The sequence below is a fragment of the Centruroides sculpturatus genome, unplaced genomic scaffold (assembly GCF_000671375.1).
Source record: "Centruroides sculpturatus isolate CEXI.00-Female unplaced genomic scaffold, Cexi_2.0 scaffold1187, whole genome shotgun sequence".
In the NCBI taxonomy this organism is placed as follows: domain Eukaryota; kingdom Metazoa; phylum Arthropoda; class Arachnida; order Scorpiones; family Buthidae; genus Centruroides; species Centruroides sculpturatus.
The window spans coordinates 60,431-83,848 of NW_019385441.1; the positions used below are offsets into that span (position 1 = coordinate 60,431).

General features: G+C 31.6%; 1 protein-coding gene and 1 pseudogene across 1 annotated transcript; one reads left to right on the forward strand and one right to left on the reverse strand.

Moving 5' to 3' along the window:
* Positions 1-1,597: 1,597 nt before the first annotated feature.
* On the reverse strand, positions 1,598-4,206 carry LOC111639039 (annotated as a pseudogene).
* A 1,556-nt stretch (positions 4,207-5,762) lies between these two features.
* LOC111639043 (elongation factor Tu-like) lies at positions 5,763-22,653 on the forward strand. The gene is made up of 9 exons (XM_023384818.1): positions 5,763-6,067; positions 6,579-6,745; positions 12,990-13,094; positions 15,692-15,853; positions 17,420-17,552; positions 17,628-17,732; positions 17,809-17,960; positions 18,042-18,181; positions 22,209-22,653. The coding sequence occupies exons 1-9, from the start codon at positions 5,878-5,880 to the stop codon at positions 22,396-22,398; spliced, it is 1,344 nt and encodes a 447-aa protein (XP_023240586.1). The 5' UTR covers positions 5,763-5,877; the 3' UTR covers positions 22,399-22,653.
* The last annotated feature ends 765 nt before the right edge of the window (positions 22,654-23,418 follow it).

The window sequence follows — 23,418 nt, forward strand, 5'->3', positions numbered from 1 at the left end:
TTGAGACCTTTCGACATGCATCATCTATTCCTAGATCTTCTCTTTGTGCTACACAATGCTGCTGAGTTAAACGTTTTATGCCCCGTCAAAGAATTGCAGCTGCACTATTTTTTACCCCAAGCATAACACTTGCCCCATCTGACGTAAACATCATCATTTTTTGCATATCAATATTATTCTTAACATAAATTTTTTTTTATTTCTTCAGTTATAGAAACACTGTCACATAATCTTAATTTTAGAATACCTCAAAACACTGTTTTATAAAATGTCACATTTTCTGGTTTAAATTTAAAGTATATTATTATCATTTTTTAAACAGAAATGTCTGTACTTTCATCAACTATTAATTAACCCCCTTCCCTCTTTTTACGTCAACACCCCCACACCTTCACACGGGTCGGCAACCCCCGGTGTTTTTCTCAGCAGTTTGCTTGCCTGATGATATCCGTTTAACACGGGGCGAACACATTCGCACTTCGTGTTTAATTTTCTCGTTGGCATCTTAGGTGTTTGTAGTGCTCAATTTAATAATCTATTTAATAATCTAATCTAATAATTATCTAATAATAACCAGTTCATATCAGTGCCCGCAATAATTTGAGCAGTGCGCGGCCCCGCAGCTTAGAGGAAACTTTTGTGTTAAGTCCTTATTATCTTCCTCACATTAGTAGATTTTTAATTAATTCTTATCTTTGTTACGAAATACACTGTCGTTTGCATTATTGAAAATTAAATTAGGGGGTTGGAAAGGGATTACATTGTTGTGGACCAGAAAAATTGGTTGCGAAGATCAAGAAGTGTGTGTGTATGTGTGTAACAAAATTGAAACGACGCGCGTGCCAGGGACAAGAACATAGTCCGGTGCATCGTTCATATTTATATTATTTCTAATTTTGGTGTTTTTTGTGGGTCGAGGAGGTTCTTCCAATGGGACAGTGGGCCCGGGGCCCACTGTCCCATTGGAAGAACCTCCGATAAAGCGAAAATCACAAAGGGGATCCAGAGAGCGGCTCAAAGCCCGGAGAGCGGCCCAGCTACAAAAAGGGCCTGCAGGGCGGAACCGGAATCTGTCTTACTAGTGGCCCGGGCCGCTCCATAGTAGGCGTTCTTGCAGCAGCGGTGTCATTATGTGATATAAATAATAAATAAATTTATATCAAAAATAAATTCCTATTACAAATTAAAATAATTTGTTGTTAATTTAAATAATAGCTAGGGGCGCCCCTAGTGTCCATTTTAGGCATACCGTTACAGATATAAATCATTGATCGCGTGTCCGTATATTATTAGATGTTTAGACTTTAGAGTATTATTAGGTAGTACAAAAGATACCACATATATTTTTAAATGTTTGTTAACTATGACAGAATAGAATTTCAAATAATAACAGAGTCCGAGTACAAGTTACTCGCGCGCCGCCCTGGTGGAAAATATTTACATAACACAGGAGTTAGCTAAAGAATGCATGTGCATTGTATCTGACATTTCGAAAACCGTACCTACAGCAGTAAATCGCTTATTGTTTTTTAATTTGTATCTGAGTTATAATATTAAGAATGAAAAAATCAAATGTAAATTGTTCTGTGTTTGTAAATTATCTNTTAGCTAAAGAATGCATGTGCATTGTATCTGACATTTCGAAAACCGTACCTACAGCAGTAAATCGCTTATTGTTTTTTAATTTGTATCTGAGTTATAATATTAAGAATGAAAAAATCAAATGTAAATTGTTCTGTGTTTGTAAATTATCTGTTAAGATTACATTACTTCAATCATTTAGAGAAAATTATCTCGAAACAAAAATAATCATTGACTGTGCAGAAATTAAAACTGAAAAACCATCATCAGTTCAACTTCAAATTCAGTTTTATTCCTATTATAAATCTGCTTATACTATAAAATATTTAATTGAAAATGCCCCATAAGGATTTCAATACAGCCTCAAATTATAAATGAGTGCATTTTTTTTTTTATTGTGAAAACACTAAAACTATTTTCTTAAATACTATTTACAATTGCAGGTAAATAATAACAAAAAGTAGAACATTTGCATCTTCTTTAATAGTGAACAAATGAATGTCTCATCTTTTTCCACTTTAAGAATTACAATTCGTTCATTACTATAGATAAATAAATAAGAAAAATTGAATATTTGTTATATATAAGGTAAGGCTAATTGGATTTTGTGTATAATAAATGCTATTTTCTTTTAGATAAAGTTTAAAATTTTTAAACTCTAAATATTTTACGAATACCTTATTTGTCTTGAAATCGACAAAACTTTTAAAAATCTTTACACGTGTAAGGGCATTTAATTTCGAGTAAGTTTATTTTATCTCCATTTTTGAATATACCATCAGGACTTGCACAAATCCAGGAAGCTTCATTACAAATGATAACTACTGCATCAATTATTCTAATATTTTTTTAAGCGAAAATTTATGTTTTTGCAATTTTTTCCAATTTAATTCCATAATCAGTTGCAATTGTTTCCTCGAATGTATTATTTAAAAATCTAAAATCCAATTTTTCAAAATTGCTTTTAGATTTTGTTTATATAGAATGAGCCATAGAGTTGCTTAATCTGTATCGTTTGTAAATGAACCAGTCTGGACATCCGCTTTGTTTTCTTGTGAGATAGGCTATTTGAGTAAATTTTGAAAGTGTGATAATCACATTATCATTATGAAATGATAAAACTAAAAAAAATTAAAGCTTTAAAATATAATTCCTCACATTGTTTATGAACTGTGTTGGTTAAATCGGATAGCAGTACTTGACATTGTGCATCTTCATCAATTTCAGCTCTCAACATTGAATAAAGAGCACAGTTAATATGTTTTACTCTTTTTATATAAATAAAAATGTTGGTGAATTTGAAGATAACGATGCTGGTATTTTTATCCTTTTACACAATTACTAAGGCGACATCCATCTGATGTGTGTATCTTATGTTGTAAAATTCCCCATTGTTGTTTTTCACTGGTAACACTTTCGTTTTTATAATTATTTAATGCAAAAATCGTTGCTGCTACATGATTACACTGTAGATACCTCCCTTGCACTTACACGTTGCTATAACTATTTTTCTATCTGCTGATAACTGAAAATTAATTTGTATTAAAAATAATTCGCAAAACATGTATGAAATATTTTTATTAAAGAAAAATTCAACAGTATATAGCTTAATAAAAGTAGCGATATACAATTTTGTTGTCACCCAAATCATCCTGTTTGTTTATTGCAGAGAGGTTATGCAGACATTTAAAATTATTAAAAAAATGCAAATTAGCAATTTAAATGTAAAAAATGTCTTAATACAATACCGTATAATGATTTCTCATTCATTTTCATTTAGAGTAAGCAAATAGCTGTAACTGTACTTCCTCCATCGTTTTTAATTTCTTTAATTGAAGTTACATACTTAGCCTTTGCAAGTAAATTCCTTTCTTCCATCTCGAAGGTGTAAAAAATTTGTCAGTATGGACTGGTTGAAAACCACATGTTAAAATTGGCATTATTGACTAAAAGATGAAAATTACACTCCAGTTAATTAATGAAAGTTCTATTTTTTAATTGTATACCAGTCGATCCCCCTATAACACTGTTAATTTTTCCATTTTATATGAATTCCATATTGTACGAGTCAGTTAGATTTTACAAATACGTGTGCCGGGCTGTGAACGGCTCACCTATTTGTAAAATCTAAGTGACTCGTACAACATAGAACTCATATAAAACTGAATTATCAATAGTGTTATAGGGGGTCGACTGTATTTTATTAATTAAAACATTTAAAATTTGGTAAGTTGAAATTCAAAAGTTTTACTTGATTTTCTGTACCAAGAAACCCTTTCTTTTTTTTTTTCTTTCTTTGGTAAGGGTTCATGTAGAGAAGAAACCCTTCGGATTTTTCTCCTATGTGTTATTTAAATATTTTGCACCAGGGCGGCGCACGAGTAACTTGCACTCGGAGTGTTCTCATTGTCGATTCGAACTGTTCTGAAAGTGTTTCACTTCAGCCTCAGCAGTACAGTCCTTCGTCACTGACTTCAGCATAGTGAGACACTTGTCGACCAGTATCGAATCTTGTACCCATTTACGAGCAATTTCTACTGGAATGACGAAATCGGATTTTTCTTCTCTTACTTGAGAAGAAGACCTTTTTCTCGGTTTAGAATCGATTTTCATCTTCCGCTTCATCTTGCTTAAAACTGTAGACAATTTTCGCTTTTTTGGTCAGGATGTGATCGGCCCTCTACTGGTTAAGCTCAGGGCGCGTTTACCGTTGGTGTTTTACAACTCTAAACCGTTTATTTACAAAACGGCTTATCGAATTTTAAAAATTTTATTTCAATTACGTCTGTTAGGTTTTTCTCCTACGAATTTCTTAAAAGCGCATCGTTTCTTCCATAAATCGTTTTAGAATAGAGAAGTTGCGGCCACAATCGACGTTCCAAATGCCATTGTCAAACTTTTAGGCTTACAGGAAGGTGGTGCTAAACGTCCGACGTACAAGTTTTCGCGTTGAAAACGTCGGCCGCAACCTCTCTTAATACCTTCCGAAGTTACATTTCGTCGTTATCTCGCCATCCTGTAACGAGTACTGTATTAGCATTCAAATTCCTATTAATGTTTAAAAATTAGTTTTTAAACTGAGTATTCTATCCACACTTTTTTATTTAAAGAAAATTTCCTGTATTCGTGAATACTGATGTCGCTTGTGTTGCTTTCTTCTTTGCTCTTATTATACAGTACAGTTGTCCCTCGATAGTCCGACGTTTTTTAATCCGACATGCTCCGTAGTACGACGCACCTCCCGTCAAGGTACCCGTCCCCGTTACGTTGTTTGCTTGCACAGAAGCATGTCGCGATGTGAATCTCCCCATCCAATTCTTACTCGATGACACACATTTCGTGTGTTTTATGTGAGCAGTTCTGTTCGAACAGTTGGAGTAGAGAATATTGTAAGTTACTGCTAGCAAAACAATGCGAAATATGTAATTATTTTCGGTAATCCGGACACTTCTGGTAATCCGACACCCCTTTGGTCCCATACCTGTCGGATTATCGAGGGACTACTGTATTTACATGCTGACGAGATGTCTGGTGTCAACAGCTTAGAGTAGGAATCTGGTTCGGATATCAAAATAAAGCTCTTGTGTTGTAGGTGAGTCCACTGCTATCATAAATAGAAAATTCACAACCGTTCGGGCGTGATGGAGCGGCAAATGGTTGGTCTATGGGGAAAGACATTTCGGGCGTTCGCGCTTTGTGTAGCAACTTAAGCGGGAGGTACTATTTCCTAATTTAAATTGTTTGTTTTTTGTTAATTACACGCTCATTTAAAGACCTTCTGCATTATTTTTAATATTAACTCAAAGCAAATAAAAAAAAAAAATTATAAAGTTTATGAAAAGTAGTGTCGTACGAGTGAAACGATTGTACTAAATACGGTTCGAATAATCGATTAATTAATTTTACATATTCATAAGCAGAGAAGATCCTCAAAGGAAAGGTCGATTCTGCTCATGTTAAATTGTATTCCTGTAGTAGGTAAGGGCGTGTGAAGACATCAAATTTTTATTCGTATTTAGTCTTCGTTTTGTAATATTTTAAATATATTTTATTTTTTTAAAAATTTTTATGGAGATTATTTATAAAAAATTATTTTTAAAAAACGTTTAAAAATTTTCCAAATTAATTTTAAAAAATGTATTAAAATCGTTAGATGGCGTTAGTCTATTCACACGTGGAAGACATGTTTGTTTACTAATCTGTTACTTTGTGTATTCTCTCTTAGATAATTATTAACATTTAATGATTATAATACAGTTTTTGTATTTAAAAACCTACATATAAAACTATGAAATAATGTGTTTTAGACATAAAATGTTGATCAAATTGTTTCAAGTTGCAAACTTGAAATATTGTAGAAATTTGGCAACGGCTAGTGTTCCCGCTAAAAAACAGATTTTCAAACGTGTTAAACCACATTGTAATATTGGAACCATTGGTCACGTTGATCATGGAAAAACTACATTAACAGCAGCTATAACTAAAGGTAAAGTTTGTATAGTATAAGATACTTTTAGGTTATTCCTATTCTAAATATGTAGGTATTGAGGTAGAAATGTAGCTCAGAATGAGTCGATTGCCACCTTATGAGAGCTGTGGACCTTGCTCATAAGAGTAAATAAGTCAAAGGAACAGTTGGTCTATGTCGGACCCTTTGCAAGATATAGACCTCGAAATCAACATATCTGGAATTTTGAAGAGTGAAAAATGGAAAATTTAAAAGTAGAAAAACCTGGAACTGTTTCTCAAAACAATATTAAAAATCAACTGTTTTCCAGTTTATTAGAGACAGCTAAAAACACATAACATGTGATAAACACTATTGCACTAACTAATCCCATAGGATATATATTGATATGTACTGTACTATATATCAATACTATATCTTGTCAAGAGCTGCATTTGTACCTGTATGGACCTAATAGTAACGTTTACTATTTTAGGTGTGAATTACTTTTAATCCTTTTAGAATATGTACTTAAAACAAATATGAACAGTTCTAGCCGAGAAAAATCTTGCCAATTATCGGAAGTATGAAGATATCGACAATGCTCCACAAGAAAGAGAACGTGGGATAACCATCAATATTGCGAATATTGAATATACTACTGAAAAACGACATTACAGTCATACTGATTGTCCTGGACATGCAGATTATATAAAGGTAGGTGGATGATATGTTGCTTATATTCAAAAATGATCAATGCAACATAAAATTGCAATAATTGGATTTTGATTAAATTTCACAAGATATGTATCATACTTTGAGTAATGTTATCTCTATCTATTGTATAGAATAGCCATAAAGTTTCTATTCTCGAGACTGTATCTTCGATTGGCCTGTTAGAAAATATCTCAATGAAAATTCATTGCGTGATGGTTTGAATAGATCAGTTATTGTTTTGTTTTCATATTGTCCATTTAGATCTTGTTTACAAAAAGGACATATTCTACTGGTGTAGTTTTGAATTAGCAAAGGGAGGAACTATTAGTAAAAAAAAAAACAAAAGTATCTTTATTTTCACCTGTACATTCTTTTTTGTGTTTTAGACCCGAAGACCCCTCCTCAGCAGGTTTACAACATTCTATAACAATTATAAAACATTTTTTTAAAATATGATGTTTATATCTGACAATATTCAAAAACAATTATTCCCTAATCTTCTGTCCAATATTAATAAAACAATAATAATGACATAAAGCATCTAAAAGACAGAGCTAAACATAATTATCTTGGTGTTTTCTAATTTGCATCTTATTTTTCTATATAAAAGAATAGGGCTATTAAAAAACTTTTACTTTTGTACAAAATATAAAAAGCATAGAAGTAAAAATAGGTTTTTAACATTTTGAAGAAAGGAATTTATGGATGCAGACACTGCTACATCACCATAAATTCTGTTTTTTTTTTTTCCTGTTACTCTAAATGGCTCAATAGGAAATCCTCATTAATTTGAACTTGGATAGTTAAAAATCCCATTAGTTTGACTGTACTATTTGTCCCGGCTGGGGATATAGAGATTTATATGTTAAGGAATTCAGTGTAAAATACAGCTACTTTGAAAATTTAAGTGAAAATTATGTCTAAACTGTAATATACATATGCTAACTTGTTCTTTTAGATTGAAGTGCCTCCATATTATAAGAGAACAATAGACCAAGAACAACTCTAATTTGTCAATATGGCTTTGCTTTTACAGTAACATATTTTTGGGTGTCACCTTACACAAGGACTACCCTTTTTACTCTTATCTCTTGAAATACAGCAGGTTTTCAGAATTGCAAGTTTGTGCTACAAGTAATAGATTTGTAAAGTACTATATTATTTTTCCGACTTTCCAACGATTATCGACACTACTGTGTGCCGGAATTAGCCGTTCCCTAACGGGTACTTTACGCGGATTCGCGTTAGTGTGCCAGGCCTGGACTTTAAGCGTGCACCGAATTAAATAATGACAAAGTTTGTCAATAACAAAATCAAATATTTAATTAAACTTCTAGTAATAAACTATATACAGTATTTAGTAAAAATCAAACAATAATTTATTCAATGAAATTCAACAAGAATCAACCCGACAAACTCAAATCAATCTATTTCTAACTTAATTCTATTCCCCTTTGGAATTCGACAAAAATCAAAGACTTAACTTATAAACAATATTTCTTATAAATTAAAGATCCTAATCGTCACCTCAATATACTAGGAACCTATTTCCTCAAACTCTCAAGACTTTCTATAATCGTCGATCCACAAATCGAATAACTTCAAAATCGCCTTGGAACTATTTGATCCTATCGGACACCTCTCTCGTTCACTGCTACGAAGCTCACCAAAGCTCGTTGCTATCAGGAGTTCACCTCGTCCATCTTCACTTGAGACTCGGAATTTATAGTGTGAGGTGACGTCACAATTCTGAATGAGATCACTCTCCTCATTTACATACTTAACGCTAACAATAAACTTTTTTTGTTTCTCTGGCAGCCTATTTATGACAATTACTCGTTAACCTTTTACATTATTTTTTTTCACAATTTTCGGGATGTTATTCTTTAAGGTTTAGCGAGTCCCTAATTCGTGCTTGTGGCGTCTCCCCCCTTTTCTCGGTGCGGACTTACTTTTTTCCGCTCGGGAAGCGCAAGTGTGCGCGAGTTTTTCTACGGCGCTTTTCTTTCGTCGGTGAGCTGGTTTTTCTTTTATTTTTAAGTTACTAAGGTGAATGGTGAGTAAACCTTTGTCCTAACTAAACATAAGCCCCAAACAAAAATAGAATAATAAGCAAAATAAAAGTAAATAAAAATAACGTTCAGACTTGGTTCCTTACAGATTGAGATATTTGTAGATCTCTAGGCTACTACATTTGGATGATTTACTACTTTTTGGACTACTTTAAAACTTATTTGGTGACATTTCCAGAAATTCTGCTTTACTTTTTATAAAACCTATCTGGTTACCTGTGAGGTTTTCATATGGCATGTGCTGTTTATCTGCATTTTATTTATATTTTAATCATTAATTAACAAAAATAGCATTCTGTATGCATAGCTGTATTCTATGTGCTTGTTAAATTACATCAGTTACATGACATTTGGTATATTAGACGGAAATATATAAATCTTGGATAATTTGAAACTTAATAATTCAAAGTTGCAATTGTTTCATCCCTTGAATTTTGAACTAATGTGGATTTCCTGTAATAATTTAAGCTATGCAAAACATTGTAAATTCAATTATAGAAAGATGGTTATCAGCATTTAAAAACCTCTAATTTTTTCAAAATTTATAAATTACTGTCTTTCATACATAATTCATTTATGGTTTTAAATGGTTATTGATGATGACTCAAAATAAAGATGAGATAATTATAAATTACTGTATATTAAAATAGTGATTTCTATAACAAAAATACAGTACTATAACAGGAATGGCCTCTATTAGGATATTTGTAACCAAAGAAATAGAAAAAGGTATGTAGTTGAGTTCTAATAGGATAAAAAAAAGTATACTTTTTTCATTTACTAATTTACATGAATTCTTATTTGTTTTTTTCTTCACTACTAGGTGCATAAATAGACACAAGGCATTTTACATCATCTTTATTAATCTTCCATAGGCTGATATGCGTTTCAGGCAAGGACCCTCATCCATCGGCATTACATCCGGAATTTTCTTTAGGTTTCGTTGCTACATACATATTTTTTTCGTTTAAAATTATGAATTTACAGTTAAAATCGTTAAAATATCATTGCAGTTTAAAATATATTTATGATTTAAATTACTGTTACAGTGAAGGTTTCATGGTTCTACATCTAGCGTTTTCCTCTTGACATCTGTGTTAATGTAATCTGTTTTAATCTCATTGGCATAAAAGTGAAAAAAATGAATTCTTATTCTGTATCAATCAGCAAATAAAGCTCAAAGTTATCATATAATATAACTGAACTTCAAAACTAAAATGTAGATGTAATGAATTTGTAGGGTCTATGTCATTGATTGAGTGATACATTTTTTAATTTTTTTGAAGTTTTGGAATTAGAAGATGAGAATTCAAAAATTAGAACAGAGGAATTTGATAATTGGCTAAGTGTGAAACTTTTGCTTTTCTTGTTATTGGTAAAATAGTAGTTCCTGGAGTTACAAAAATTGCTTGTTTCATGTATTTTGGTCAGAAATAGATAAGTATACAATAAAATATACATATAGTAATTTTTCAAGAACTTAAAAAATATCCATATGTTTTTTAAGTTTTATAAATATCCATATATTCTTCAAAAACTTAAAAATATTCATATATTTACTCAGGTACGGACCAACCTTTGCAACTCTTCCTCTTAAGGCCAAAACTAGAAACCTCATTCCCAATTTGTTCTTAAGAAAGGGCCTTCCCGACACACAAAAAGAGTACTATAGATGGATGACCATGCTCAAGATTAAAAAAGCTAAGGAACCTTCTGAGTTGGTGGAATTAAGGAGCAAATTAAGACGCACTAGTAAATGGATGCAACAAAACGGAATCACTCTTGTCAGGGTTGATAAATCTAAATCTATGGTCCTGATGAAGCATAGCATATATCAGCAAGGGTTAAATGAATACATTAATCTAGTCCAATGTGACAGGGTGGAGGAAAACTGTTTGACAAACTACAATCTAGGGTCAAGGGATTCACTGATTCCAAATTGGTCAAATGCTAGCATTAGGTAACATAGTTGTAGACTCCCTAGTACACCAAGGCTCTTTGTGTTTGCCAAAACTCACAAACAAAGCCACCATCTACCTCTTGTTGTGGATAAAGCGAGAGTTCCCACATGTAAACTTGAGAGAGCCGCTCACATCCTACTATCTCCCCACCTTGAAAACTATCCTTACACCATCACTAACCCAGCAGACCTCATCTCCCTTCTAAAGGAACTCTCCTCACCATCTCAATTTATCACAGTCTTAGACTTTAAATCCCTTTACCCTTCCATGCAGCTTCCTCCAGCCTTTTGCTCTCTCAGGGATCTTTTACTTGCCATTGTCTAAGATCATACCCTACACCAGGCATGGCCAACATACGGCCCGCAGGCCAGATCTGGCCCGTCTAATGAATTTATATGGCCTGCGATCAATCTTTCAATATTAGCTATTGAAGTCTGAATAGCTCGATGAAAAATTCTGACACCTAAAAAAAAAAAAGAGTCAACAAGCGTTTAGAGTTAACCCTCCATTACAAATCTCGTAAGTACGACGTAGTGTTGATAAAGCATGATAATGTGAAAAATGTATCTGTAATCTCTATGTACAATTTAGTCTCTACGAGGTGAAACCACATGAGATCTCGCACCACAGAAATCTTCCTAGGACAGCCTCTGGTTCAGCCTGTGGAAAAAGTTTTCTTTCCAATTCGGCCCAGAGGCAAAAACTGTTGGCCACTCTTGCCCTACACCAACAGGTGTTGGAGATGGCCCATCTGATTTGTTACAATTTTATTTTTATGTTCCCTGGAAAAGGGGGTCTCCATGGGTAGCCCAGTATCTGGGGACCTTTGCGAAATGGTTATTAGACACTTATAACACAAGATCCTTCCACAATACCTCCCAACAATCTTTTATATAAGAGGTATATAGATGATATCATCATTTTGTGGAAGACTGTACCAGACTTGATGGCATTCGTACAAACTGTTAATGACAATTATTATGGCTTAACCATGGAGGTTGAACAATCTAATACCACAGAGATCTACTTCCTGGACATAAACATTAAAGTTGAAGTGTCAACTGTCCACACATTGGTATACCACAAACCTTGTGCGGCCTCTATCCCTATAGGTTCATGTGACCTATTCCCTTACAAGACAGCGGCATTTAATGCATTGGTTAGGAGGGCATTTTCTCATTTGTCTACCCCACAAGCTCTAGCCACTGAATTAACTCACATTAAGAGGATTGCAGCCAAACACAGCTACCCTAATCTGACCCATCATTTGATTGAGCATTACCATCGCTCACTGCATGCATCCTCTGCCCATACAACCACCGACAATGGACCAGACAGTGAAACTCATGTCCCTGTTACATTTAATAATTATTGGTACATTAAATCTTTGTATACTGAAATTGCCAACAAACACCACATGTGGATAATGTACAGGAGATGTCCGACAATCTTTAACATCCTCCACAATGGGAAAGACTCTCTGGCATTTACTCCATACCTCTTAAGGACAACAGATGTGACAGGGACCTTATTTATATTGGATCCAAGAAACGTTCCTTAGCAACTGGAATACGCGGACACTGGGCAGACCTTCAGCATGGGAGATACAACATGGTCCTTGCTATTTATGCCTCTGACCCTGATATCGAGACCGCATTTAACCAAGCCAAGGTCATCCTAACTATGCCTCACCCTGAACACATAAGATGGTTGGAGGCCATATCTATTTATAGAGCAAGCCACAACGCCCCATGCATCACCCAAAAAGATGAGCTAAATTTATCAGTTGCATGGCAGGTCCTTATGGACGTCGACCTTTAATGGCCATCATCTACACACGAAATGTGCATGCCCTTTGTAACATCTTTCATCAGGCATATGTTCGATTTAATTTGAATATTCACATTCTAATTTTGTGTTCCATTGGTTATTCGGTATATTTCACCTGAAGAAGAACTATTCAACAGTTCGAAACATTAATGATAAGCTTTAATTATTCACAGAATGCACCGGTAACAAGTTCCAGACAAGATGTTGAATATCCCATATATTCTGGACTTGGAAAGAAGCATATTTTTTATATGCCAAGCTATAACTTAGTTGTATTGTATGATAAAAACCTAAAATTTAAGGAATATAATTAAAATAATTCACACAATCAGTTTTAATTTTATGGAATAAATTGCATTAATTTTGAAAAATTAATTTTAGAATATGATAACTGGAACAGCAAAAATGGATGGAGCCATACTAGTTATTGCTGCTACAGATGGATCTATGCCACAGACAAGAGAACATTTAATTTTGGCAAAACAGGTCAGTTTAGTTATCAAATTATTAATTTGGCTAATTAATATATATTATGTGAAAAGTGGTTTTATTTATTTATTGTGATGTCAGTAAGAATCAATGCACATTAGTATGGATAACATTTCTTGTTTTGATGAAATGCATTTAAAAGTATAGGAAAGATATCACTGTGTTTTTCTAAAGCAGGGTTTCCAACTTGTGTTCCACAGAACTCAGAAGTTCTGCCAATAAAATTTGGGATTTTATAATAAAATCTGTTGAGTGTAATGATGTATGAATGTGCCAATTCAGGTTTGGGATGTGAGATGTAATTGTTCTAGCCTTGGATCAAGTCCTCTCGATGTCTTATACATCGAGAGGACTAGGGTTATTTATAGATTTATAAATAGTTGGGATCGATTTATAGGTAATGGAATGAACTGAAATCATGATATAATGTTTGACAAGTTAATGAAAACCATAAATATGATAAAACTTAACCTAAAGCTAGAAAATCATGAAAAAAATAAACATAAAAATCATCCAGTATATAAATAATAATAGTCATTAAATAAGCTTAATTCTTCAATATCTGCAGCACAATCTATTGAATCTAATGACGGGAGTGTCTAGACAGATGCTCAATAGTACTGTACATACTATGATTCTTGTGACTATGCTCATCATATACTGTTCGCTTTATATAAATGTAAGAAAGAATGTTATTTCGTAATGATTTTTCATAACATTGTGAGAGTGATTTTGAGTAAATTGTTATAAATGATACTTTGAGGTGTACATAACATAACAAAATAGACATACATTTTATGACCATTATTTTTTATTATTTTTTGTCTTTTAGTTTTTTGCACATGTCACAGCAATATAGGCAGATTGTAATAATATTAATAATAATTATATCAGATTTTAATGGATCATTGAACAACAGATTTCTTGGAATAATGGATTTTTTCCCAAGTCCTGCCAAATCAATGTAATTTTACCTTCTTTTAGTGGATCTGTAGCAGAATAATGGATTTTTTTTTAGCTGCATTTATTGTAAACTTTGCATCTTTTCAACGTTCCATTAATATTCAGATTTACCAGGAATTTGTAGAGTTTAATGGTGCACTTGTTTGTTACATCTTGGATACGTACAATTGAAGAATTGTATGAAGAGAATCAGCAAGTTGATACAGTTGGGAGGAGCTGCCTAGTGAACATTTTGACACTGTTTTAAATATAATGCCAAAATTTAGTGAGGCCATTGAGTCTTTCCATGTCATGAAGACCTTCCTGACAAGTTTCAGCATAAATGAACAGATTGTACAGTACATGATATTGCTAAAGGCTGTTATACATGTTATGGAAATCCTCAAAGGATGTACTTAACAGACGAAAAAAAATCGGATATAACTGGCTGGATCGAACATAGTAATTTACAAAACTTATTAAAATATTTCCCAATGTATAAAGAATTATTTTTATTCAAAGGTGGATAGATAGAAAAAAAATCACGGTTAATCCTCAAAGGATTTCCGTAACGTGTATAACAGCCTTAAGATGAAACATTTATTTGACTCAATAGGCTGAAAAGTGGCATGAAAATAAACCAAGATGGACACGATTTTTTACGAATTATGAAGGCAAGTGAAGTGCTAATGAGCATATGTAATTCATCTCTTTTTGTGTTTACAATATACAGTATACAGTTTCCATCAACTTTGTTGTACACACGTATGGCATAATATATGATCTTGTAACATACATGTTTCTATAGAATAAAGAATAGAGATTTCAAAAGACTGAATATGATGATTTTCATGCCAAATATTGTATACTAAAATGTAGAAGACACTCAGGTCAGCATTGCATGTAACGCTGACCTCAGTGTCTTCTACATTTTAGTAGACTGAATAATTTCAAGTACTAGTGCTTCTTATATGTAGGGTTAAAAAAACGGAAATATTTTTGAATAATGGATAAATTCCTGGATGTGTGGAAAATCTGTTATACATGATGTAATGGGTTCTTGAAACAACGGATGATGTTCAGCAACCTGAGTGTCTGTTAAAATGAGATTCTACTGTATTTATCATTTGCATATTTCTGTTAGTATTTGTAAATGTTTGATTTTTTGAACATCAACCTGATGAATGTCTTGGGCAATCTGCCAAGGTGGAATGCCTTCCAAGAGGACTTTCGATGGGAAATTGGCTCTATTTGTAAGTTAGATACATAAAGAAAATCCAGAAAATTCCCCTGCGACCCCTGTGAACCAAGTGGAGTTATCCATTTGGACATTGGACACTGGTAGTTGGTCATGGGTTTACACCCCAGCAATGGATTATCCACATAGGAGTTTTTTGGCTTAACTAAGCCACCAGTGGTGTTATTCATTTGGTCACTGGTGGGCTTGGTGTAAATGTGTTAGAATTTATTCTCCACCAACCAGCCATTCCATTGCAAGTAAGGTCAAACCTATGATAGATATGAAACAAAATTCTTCTTAATGTCTACAAGATTAGTAGAATTTTAAAAATTTCAGATTTTAGACCCTAAATGAAATTTATTTTTAAATATATTGTTTTATTTACAAATTTCTTATATATTGTATTGTTTAGATAGGCATAGATCATATAATTGTGTTCATCAACAAAGCTGATGCAGTGGATTCAGAAACATTGGAATTAGTGGAATTAGAAATAAGAGAATTGTTGACAGAGATAGGTTATTCTGGAAATGATATTCCTGTAATTATTGGATCAGCTTTAAATGCTCTTCAGGTAATATATTTTTCATTTATTTATGTTTAGTATAAACAGTATTTTATAATTATACTTTTAGGAAAAGCAATAATAAAATTCTAGGATGCTGACAATTTCCAATTACAGTAGAACCTCGATTATCTGGACTTCTATTATCTGGATTTTCGATTATCCGGATTGTTCAAAATAAACAAAAATTTTACAAATTTGCTGATTTGCACTTGGCGAATTACGATACTGTTTATGTACATGATGGAATGCATAACTTGTTTTGTTTCTACAACGTCTCACCCAGCACAGTGGCCGTAAACTCTTAAATATATTTTGCGTTGTAATAAAAATATAACTTGACATACGTATTTATAAATAATTTTTTTTTCAAATTACATCATTTCTATGACCAAGGGCGGCGTAAGGCATGGGCAATGTGGGCCACCGCCTATGCCTCGCAGTCTGAAGGACCTTGCGTTTCGAAGGGCCTCGTGTTTTGAAGGTTTATGCATTACTTAAAAGCCACAAACGCAAAGAAAAAATTTTACTTGTCATAAAACGATAAATAGTTTGTCAAATTTTTATTCATAAAAATTCAGTTTCAACTGCTTATTTTATAAAATTGGTCTTCTTGCGCCACCAGAGGGCCTTTTAAACAATAGTTAGTCAGTTAGCGTTGGTCAATAGTAGTCCAAATTCAATATGAACGTTTGCTTCTTGAAAATTTGATCACAATTTAAATACAGTATTTACTTTTAATATTACCGATATGTCATCGAAAAGAAAACGTGTTGTATTATCATTAAAAGACAAATTAAAGTATTTGTTTCGATTATCCGAATTTTTCCTTATCCGGACTACCTTCATCCTCAATTAGTCCAGATAATCGAGGTTCTACTGTATTTAAAAAGCATCAAGTTTAAGAGAATAATTTTCTCCAATTGGTGATATTAATTGAAAATTTTATTATATTTTATTTTATTTCAAATTGGAGAAAATTTTATTCATAAATTTTATTTCACAAAAGAATATAACTTCTATTAAAAGATAAAATTTGTTGCATTAATTCAAGAATTTAAGCTTATATTTATCATTTATATTAATATTGGTAAAGACATTTAGATGTACACAATAGTAATGAAAGTGAGCAGCAGGCAAAATTTATGGAACTGTCACACCATTTCATTTCATTTATAAAAACTATTAATTCTGTATTTTTAAGATCTTATTATAGTATCCATTACCTTCAGAACCACTTCTACAGATTTTTACCATATCAATTGAGATCTTTATACTGGTTTTTATTAAAGACTTCCTTTACACTCCAAAGCGGTTTCTGAAAATTGAGAAAATTAACACCTTTTGTATTGAAATTACAAAAGGGATTTGATGATACTGGGGAAGGATCCAAAATAATAATAATCTTGCTCAACGTAACAATGCAACAGAACAGACAGACAAGATCATAGCATGATGCATAATGTTAACTATAAAAACAACTAGAATTTCATATGATAACTTGATAATATAACCTGCAATGAAATCAAATTCATTAATTTAGTTAATAAATTGACACACGTAAAATTTTTTTAGGGAAAGAATGAAGAAATTGGCAAGAAAGCAATTTTCCAACTCCTGGATATAGCTGATCAATACATCCCTACTCCAGTTCGTGATTTAGATAAACCATTTTTATTACCCATAGAAAATGTATATTCTATTGAAGGTATTCTTTTAAATTCATTTAACATGAACTTAGATCTGAAACGTGATGGCTTTTATTTACTTTTATCATCGGTAGGTCGTGGTACAGTTGTGACAGGAAGGTTAGAAAGAGGAATAATTAAAAAAGGAATGGAATGCGAAATAATCGGTTATAACAATCATGTAAAAACTATAATAACAGGTTAGAAATTTACCATAATTTATAATATATTTATAAAGATTTACTGTATTTATTTAAGCTACAAATTTTTTATTAGGACTTGAGACATTTCGTAAAATTTTGGAGGAAGCGCAAGCAGGTGATCAATTAGGAATTCTCCTGCGTGGAATAAAGAGAGATGAAATAAGACGTGGAATGGCTTTATGCAAACCAGGAGCATTTAAAACTTATGACAACTGTGAAGCACAGGTTGGTATTGAAGTTTGTAGATTCTAACAAAGCGAATGTGTATCTATAAGTATGATTTAAATAAAATTTATTTTCTTTCAGATATATGTTTTAGAGAAAGATGAAGGTGGTCAGCCCATTTATTCTAGATTTAAACCACAAATATTTTCTAAGACATGGGATTGTGCTGCTAGTATAATACTTAAAGATAAAACAATGGTGATGCCTGGTGAAGATGCTAAGTAAGTATTTATTAAATATGCTATATATTACGATTGCAATAATTATATTTACAGTAATTTGTATTTACTGTGACTATATTCAAGCAGTAAAATTATTATATTACATATTTTTTCATTTTTGTTTTTGCTCTGTGGGCAGAAAGAAGGCCTTTTTAATCATACCCATTGTAGGTTCAATCATTCCTCCAATGGTGTGACTGGATGATGAGGGATGGGACCCAACATATCTGGGACAGATTGTTCATGAAAAATTGTTCTAAAGTTGCTCTGCCAGAATAAGGATCCAGGATTTCTCAGAATTGTAGGTGTCAGCTTATCACTCTGAGCAAAACTAATGCAACAATTAGTGTCAAGATCAAATTTTCTTGATTGCTTTTCCAACTGCTTTTGAAGTCCCATCTTTGTTTGAGTTGGTATAGTATGATGGGCTATACTTTGACAGCAGTAACAAATGTTGGCAACTGCTCAGACAATAGAATTATTTGGCTAAAACCTGTACAGTTTTAGATCATCTAACCAGTCAATTTAATAAAACTTCATTTCTTAAACAGATTATACAGTAGAGCGTCGATTATCCGAATCAATTCGTGACTGGGGTTGTTCGGAAAATTGATATTTCGGATAACCGATATTATACGAAAAAATATATTAACCTATCCCATGTTGAAATTTTTCTCCGTTGCATGTCGCTTCACGTTGAATTTTTGTTGATGTTAAGCCTAACGAAGACTATTGTATCATTAAAAATTATTTTTTTATTTTGTACAAACAAAATAAATATATTGAAAAATATAAAAACAATAAAAAATTATTATATTTCAGAAGTTAATTTAGTATCAAAAATGTAATAAAATATTTGAGTAGCCCAAGACATAGCCAAAGATTGCAGCACCACAGTACTGGCGAGAATTTAAATTTGCCGACTGGAATTCTTTCAGATAATTGACTTTCGGATAATTGACATTCTACTGTACTTTAATGTAATGAGAGTGAATAATAATCATTAAATTATGAAAATGAGATGTAAAAATATGAGAGAACTCAAACTACCCAAAAAAGTCATGAAGTCTTCCAGATAATACAACTTGTATGGCTTTAAGGAGAAGACAGAAAGGGCCACCTTTTTGTGCACAGTCAATAGTTATTTCAGTATAACAACTGTTAAAATAAATTTACTCTTATAAAACATCTTTGCTTATAAAAATAAAGCAAATCCCAAGAGGAGCAATTGTTCCTGTTGTCTCCTCCTGAGAATGGTCTTGGCCAGTGGGTGTCCAAATAAAAGTATTAGCCTGTTGTTTAAAAACTTGAATTTTCAACCTCAATCAGATCCTCAGAAATTTTATGCAGATACGTTGGTCCTTCCTTCAGCTAGATAATCCATTAGGTCTGGATAAATCCATAATGGGCATGAATAAAGCTCATTTAATAATTGCAAAATGAAAAGAGTTTAAAATCAATCATTACTAAAGATATTAACACGCCAATAATGGTAGTCAAACAGAAGCATTATTAACAGGTAAAAACAGTGCTGAATTTCTTCTGGAAGACTACTAAAGTGCCTGCTTAATAATATAAAATAATTAAAAGTCTTTTCTTTGTGTTAGATCTATACTTGGTAGATATATAGTTTTTGACTTAGTCATTGGGTTACAAAATAACCTTTTTTCTCGTACTCTTTCAATTTGAGAAATTCTTTTAATTTGAGAAATTTGAGTTTCATTATTTGATTTTATTATTTTAAAAATTAAGCTTGTTTTAGTAGAATTAATTGACTTGTTGAATAAATTATTGTTTTGATAAAATTATGACTATCGTGAAAATATTGGTATAATTATTTAGAAGCAGAAGTTAACAAATAAACTTACAAATTATTTAAATGTAAAGTGAAGTTTAAATGGTTAAGATAGTAGTCTACCATTCTGAAGAACCCAGGATCTACTCTTGAGGGGTTTGAAAACCCCATGAACTTTTTGTGGAGTGGCCTGTCATCACTCATGTGGCCAACATATTTAGATGAGAAATAATAATAAAATAGTTATTAAAAATATTAGAAAAGTTTAGCTCCAAACCTTTTTAATCTCCTCTAATTCTTAAAATTTGAACATGTTCTCTATTGGAGAATTTAATATCATAAATACACACAACAGTTGATGTCCCTATTACTTTTAAACTTATCAGCTTAGGTGTAAATGCATAAAATAATGCTTCAAAGAAGCTTTTAATCCAAATAGCTGCATTTAAAAAATTATTTTTTTTGTTATTGGACACTGATTTAGTATTATAGATATATAATGAATAATATAATAAACATACATGTATAAAGACCATTTTTGTATATAAGCAAATGCATAACACAATCAAAAATAAACTGAATTTTTAGCACAGTTTTTATTAAACAAATTACAGAAATTCATACACCACACTACCTTCAAAGTAAGCACTTTATGCACCTTCACATTTCTATCAGCATCTATAAAACTTGTCAAAGCAGTCATGGAAGCCATTTTTCTGTGGCACCTGCTATGTTGCTTAGTGGAATTTACATCTCTTCAATATCTTTTATTTTAGAAAAGAAATAAAAGTCTGCAGAGGAAAATCAAGAGAGTAAGGTTATTAGGAAAGCACTGTTATACTTTTCTTGGCCAGATATATATTCCCTGACCAAGAATGTTAAGTTAGAAGCTCAGTGACTAGAACCTTTTAAAAATATCACAAAAAATATAGCTTTGATAATAGTATGGATGCTAACAGAAGATGCTTTTTTTGGACATTAATAATACAAGTATTTACAGAAGACTATGTAATATAACGTGAAAATTTTGGTTTATTTTTGACTCTACCACATTATATATATATACTAGCTGCAAGGACCCGCTTTGCTGGGTTTTTATTTGTGGGCAAAAAGTAATGATAGTGAAGATTAAGATAATTACATTATAGTCAATCTTACCCATTTTCACAGAATGCAAGAATTAGGTCCCCCGTTTCCAGACTAATTAGAGAATTTTTACGTCCAGTCAAACGAACTATTTTCAATTTGATCAATTTTCTGGAACGTTTACAATTGTTCTATAATCGAACCAATTCGAATTAGAAAATCTTCCACTTTCAACCACTTTCAAGCCCACATTTCCCGCCCCCTTATAGCTATCGAGACACAACACCATAGTGCACGAATGGAGACTTGGGGCTACTACCACATACACACCATTCACATGCGATGTGTAGTTTTGGCTGAAAAGTGAAATATAGGGACACACACGTCCATTTATATATATATATGTGTATAAATGTAATATATATATATATATATATAACAAATAAACATACATTCTAATAATATATATTTGACTATTTTATATGTGTTTAAAATTTGTATGTTTAGTAATTTTAATATACAGAGTACATAGTAGTTTTTATGTATTAATGTGTGTGATGTACAACATAATACACACAGTAATGAATGCAGCACAGTGTATTTCTCATACGAAATGAGAAATACATTTTAATATCTGTGCTTGACATGCACATTAGCATTTCATGGTTTCAATTCACACCATTTATGTACAGAGGATGCCTTTTTTTTTTTTTTTTACTAAATCCAGTCATGTACAACTTTGTAATTGACATTTTTTTTTTTTGTATCATGCATTGTGTGATAGGAGCACTAACTTCCAAATTTTACCACCTGGGTACTGTAAGTGTAAATGTCTCATAGCATATATATAAAGAACTATTGAAAATATCATATATTCAATGTGTTAATTAATTCTAGTATTTTGGAAACAGTAGCTTAATTGTATTGTACTTGGTTATTAATTTCTTGTTGTAAACAAGATTAAGTTTTAGAAGTTCCAACTATGAATATTTACCAATAAATTTTTATGGAGTTTTATTAAATATCACAAAATAGATTTGAGTCTTGAATTTAAACAAGATTTTCTGTAGTTTGATACATAATGCATAATATTTTATTGTAAATATATTTCAAGAATTGATTAATCTTTTAATTAATTTTATGTAGAGTAGAACTACACCTTATAAAACCAATGATATTGGAGCAAGGACAAAGATTTACGTTAAGAGGTGGAACTGGCACTCTCGGAACGGGCATTATAACCAAAATTTTAAACAATTTAACTTCACAACAAAAAATTGAATTAGAAACGAGAAAAAACAAAGAGAAATTGAAAGAAAAAGGGAAGCGAAGATAAATAATATTTTGTGAGAATTGTACAGTAATGGTCAGTGTTGTTCTAATTAGTGATTTCCACTGTAATATAAAGAACCTTATCATTATAGTTATTAATTTTGTAAAATGATGACTGTTAAATTTAGATATATTTGCTTATTATTCTCATAGAAACTATTGAAGAGGACACACAAATTTGAATAACATTTAATCAAAACTATATTGAATTGAAATATTTTGTTTATAATTAAGATACAGTTTGTTTTCTTAGATTAAAAAGAAGGCTATTGTTATATTAATTTATTATGATTTAATAAAAAAATTGCTTTTAATGAAGTTTTTTGATTTATATTTTGCTTATTTTATGTAATTTATTTACTCTGTTTTATAAATAACTGATGAATTTCCATAAATTAATGAATTTAAACGAAATTTTTCTCCCTTTTTATTATACTGATTATATAGAATATTAATGATTGAGTTAATTAAAAGTGGAAGAAATTTCAGTTGAATGATGGCTGAAGTGGTTAAGGCAGCCATCATTGTGCTTTTTAAGAGTTGCACTATTATACAAGAGATTAATCTAGTAACTAAATATTTAGTATGAATAGTAAATAAATACACATTAAATTGCTTTATTTGCTAGCCAGCAGAAACAAATAATTTTAATATAGCATATCTATGTGTTATTTTAAAATTGTTCTTATATTCATTTATTTCATAAATGTATATATATCCCAAGTGATTTTAAATTTTGTTCTGTAACTATTCATTGCATTTAAAAGATTAAATCACAAGATTTGATATGGAGCCAAAAATCTTCTTTAATTACTATCTATTGGTTAACAGAATCAAGTAATTTAATTACCATCTAAATAGGGGTCAGTTTTCCATAGTGTCCATATGAGAGGAATTCCCCAAGTAAATCACCCATGTGTTGTATTGCCATATCCTATCTAACTAAACTATTTGTCTTGTTTTTTATGTTAAAATTCAGTTTTATTTTTATTTAAAAATGCTTAACTAACTGTCTAATAACAAA

What these genes read in the sequence shown, in the direction of transcription:
- LOC111639043 (XM_023384818.1), top strand. Translation starts at nt 5,878, where the DNA reads ATGTGTTTTAGACATAAAATGTTGATCAAATTGTTTCAAGTTGCAAAC. An exon ending in GACATGCAGATTATATAAAG is followed by an intron (nt 6,746 to 12,989) that starts GTAGGTGGATGA and finishes AATTAATTTTAG; the next exon opens with AATATGATAACTGGAACAGC. An exon ending in ATTTAATTTTGGCAAAACAG is followed by an intron (nt 13,095 to 15,691) that starts GTCAGTTTAGTT and finishes TGTATTGTTTAG; the next exon opens with ATAGGCATAGATCATATAAT.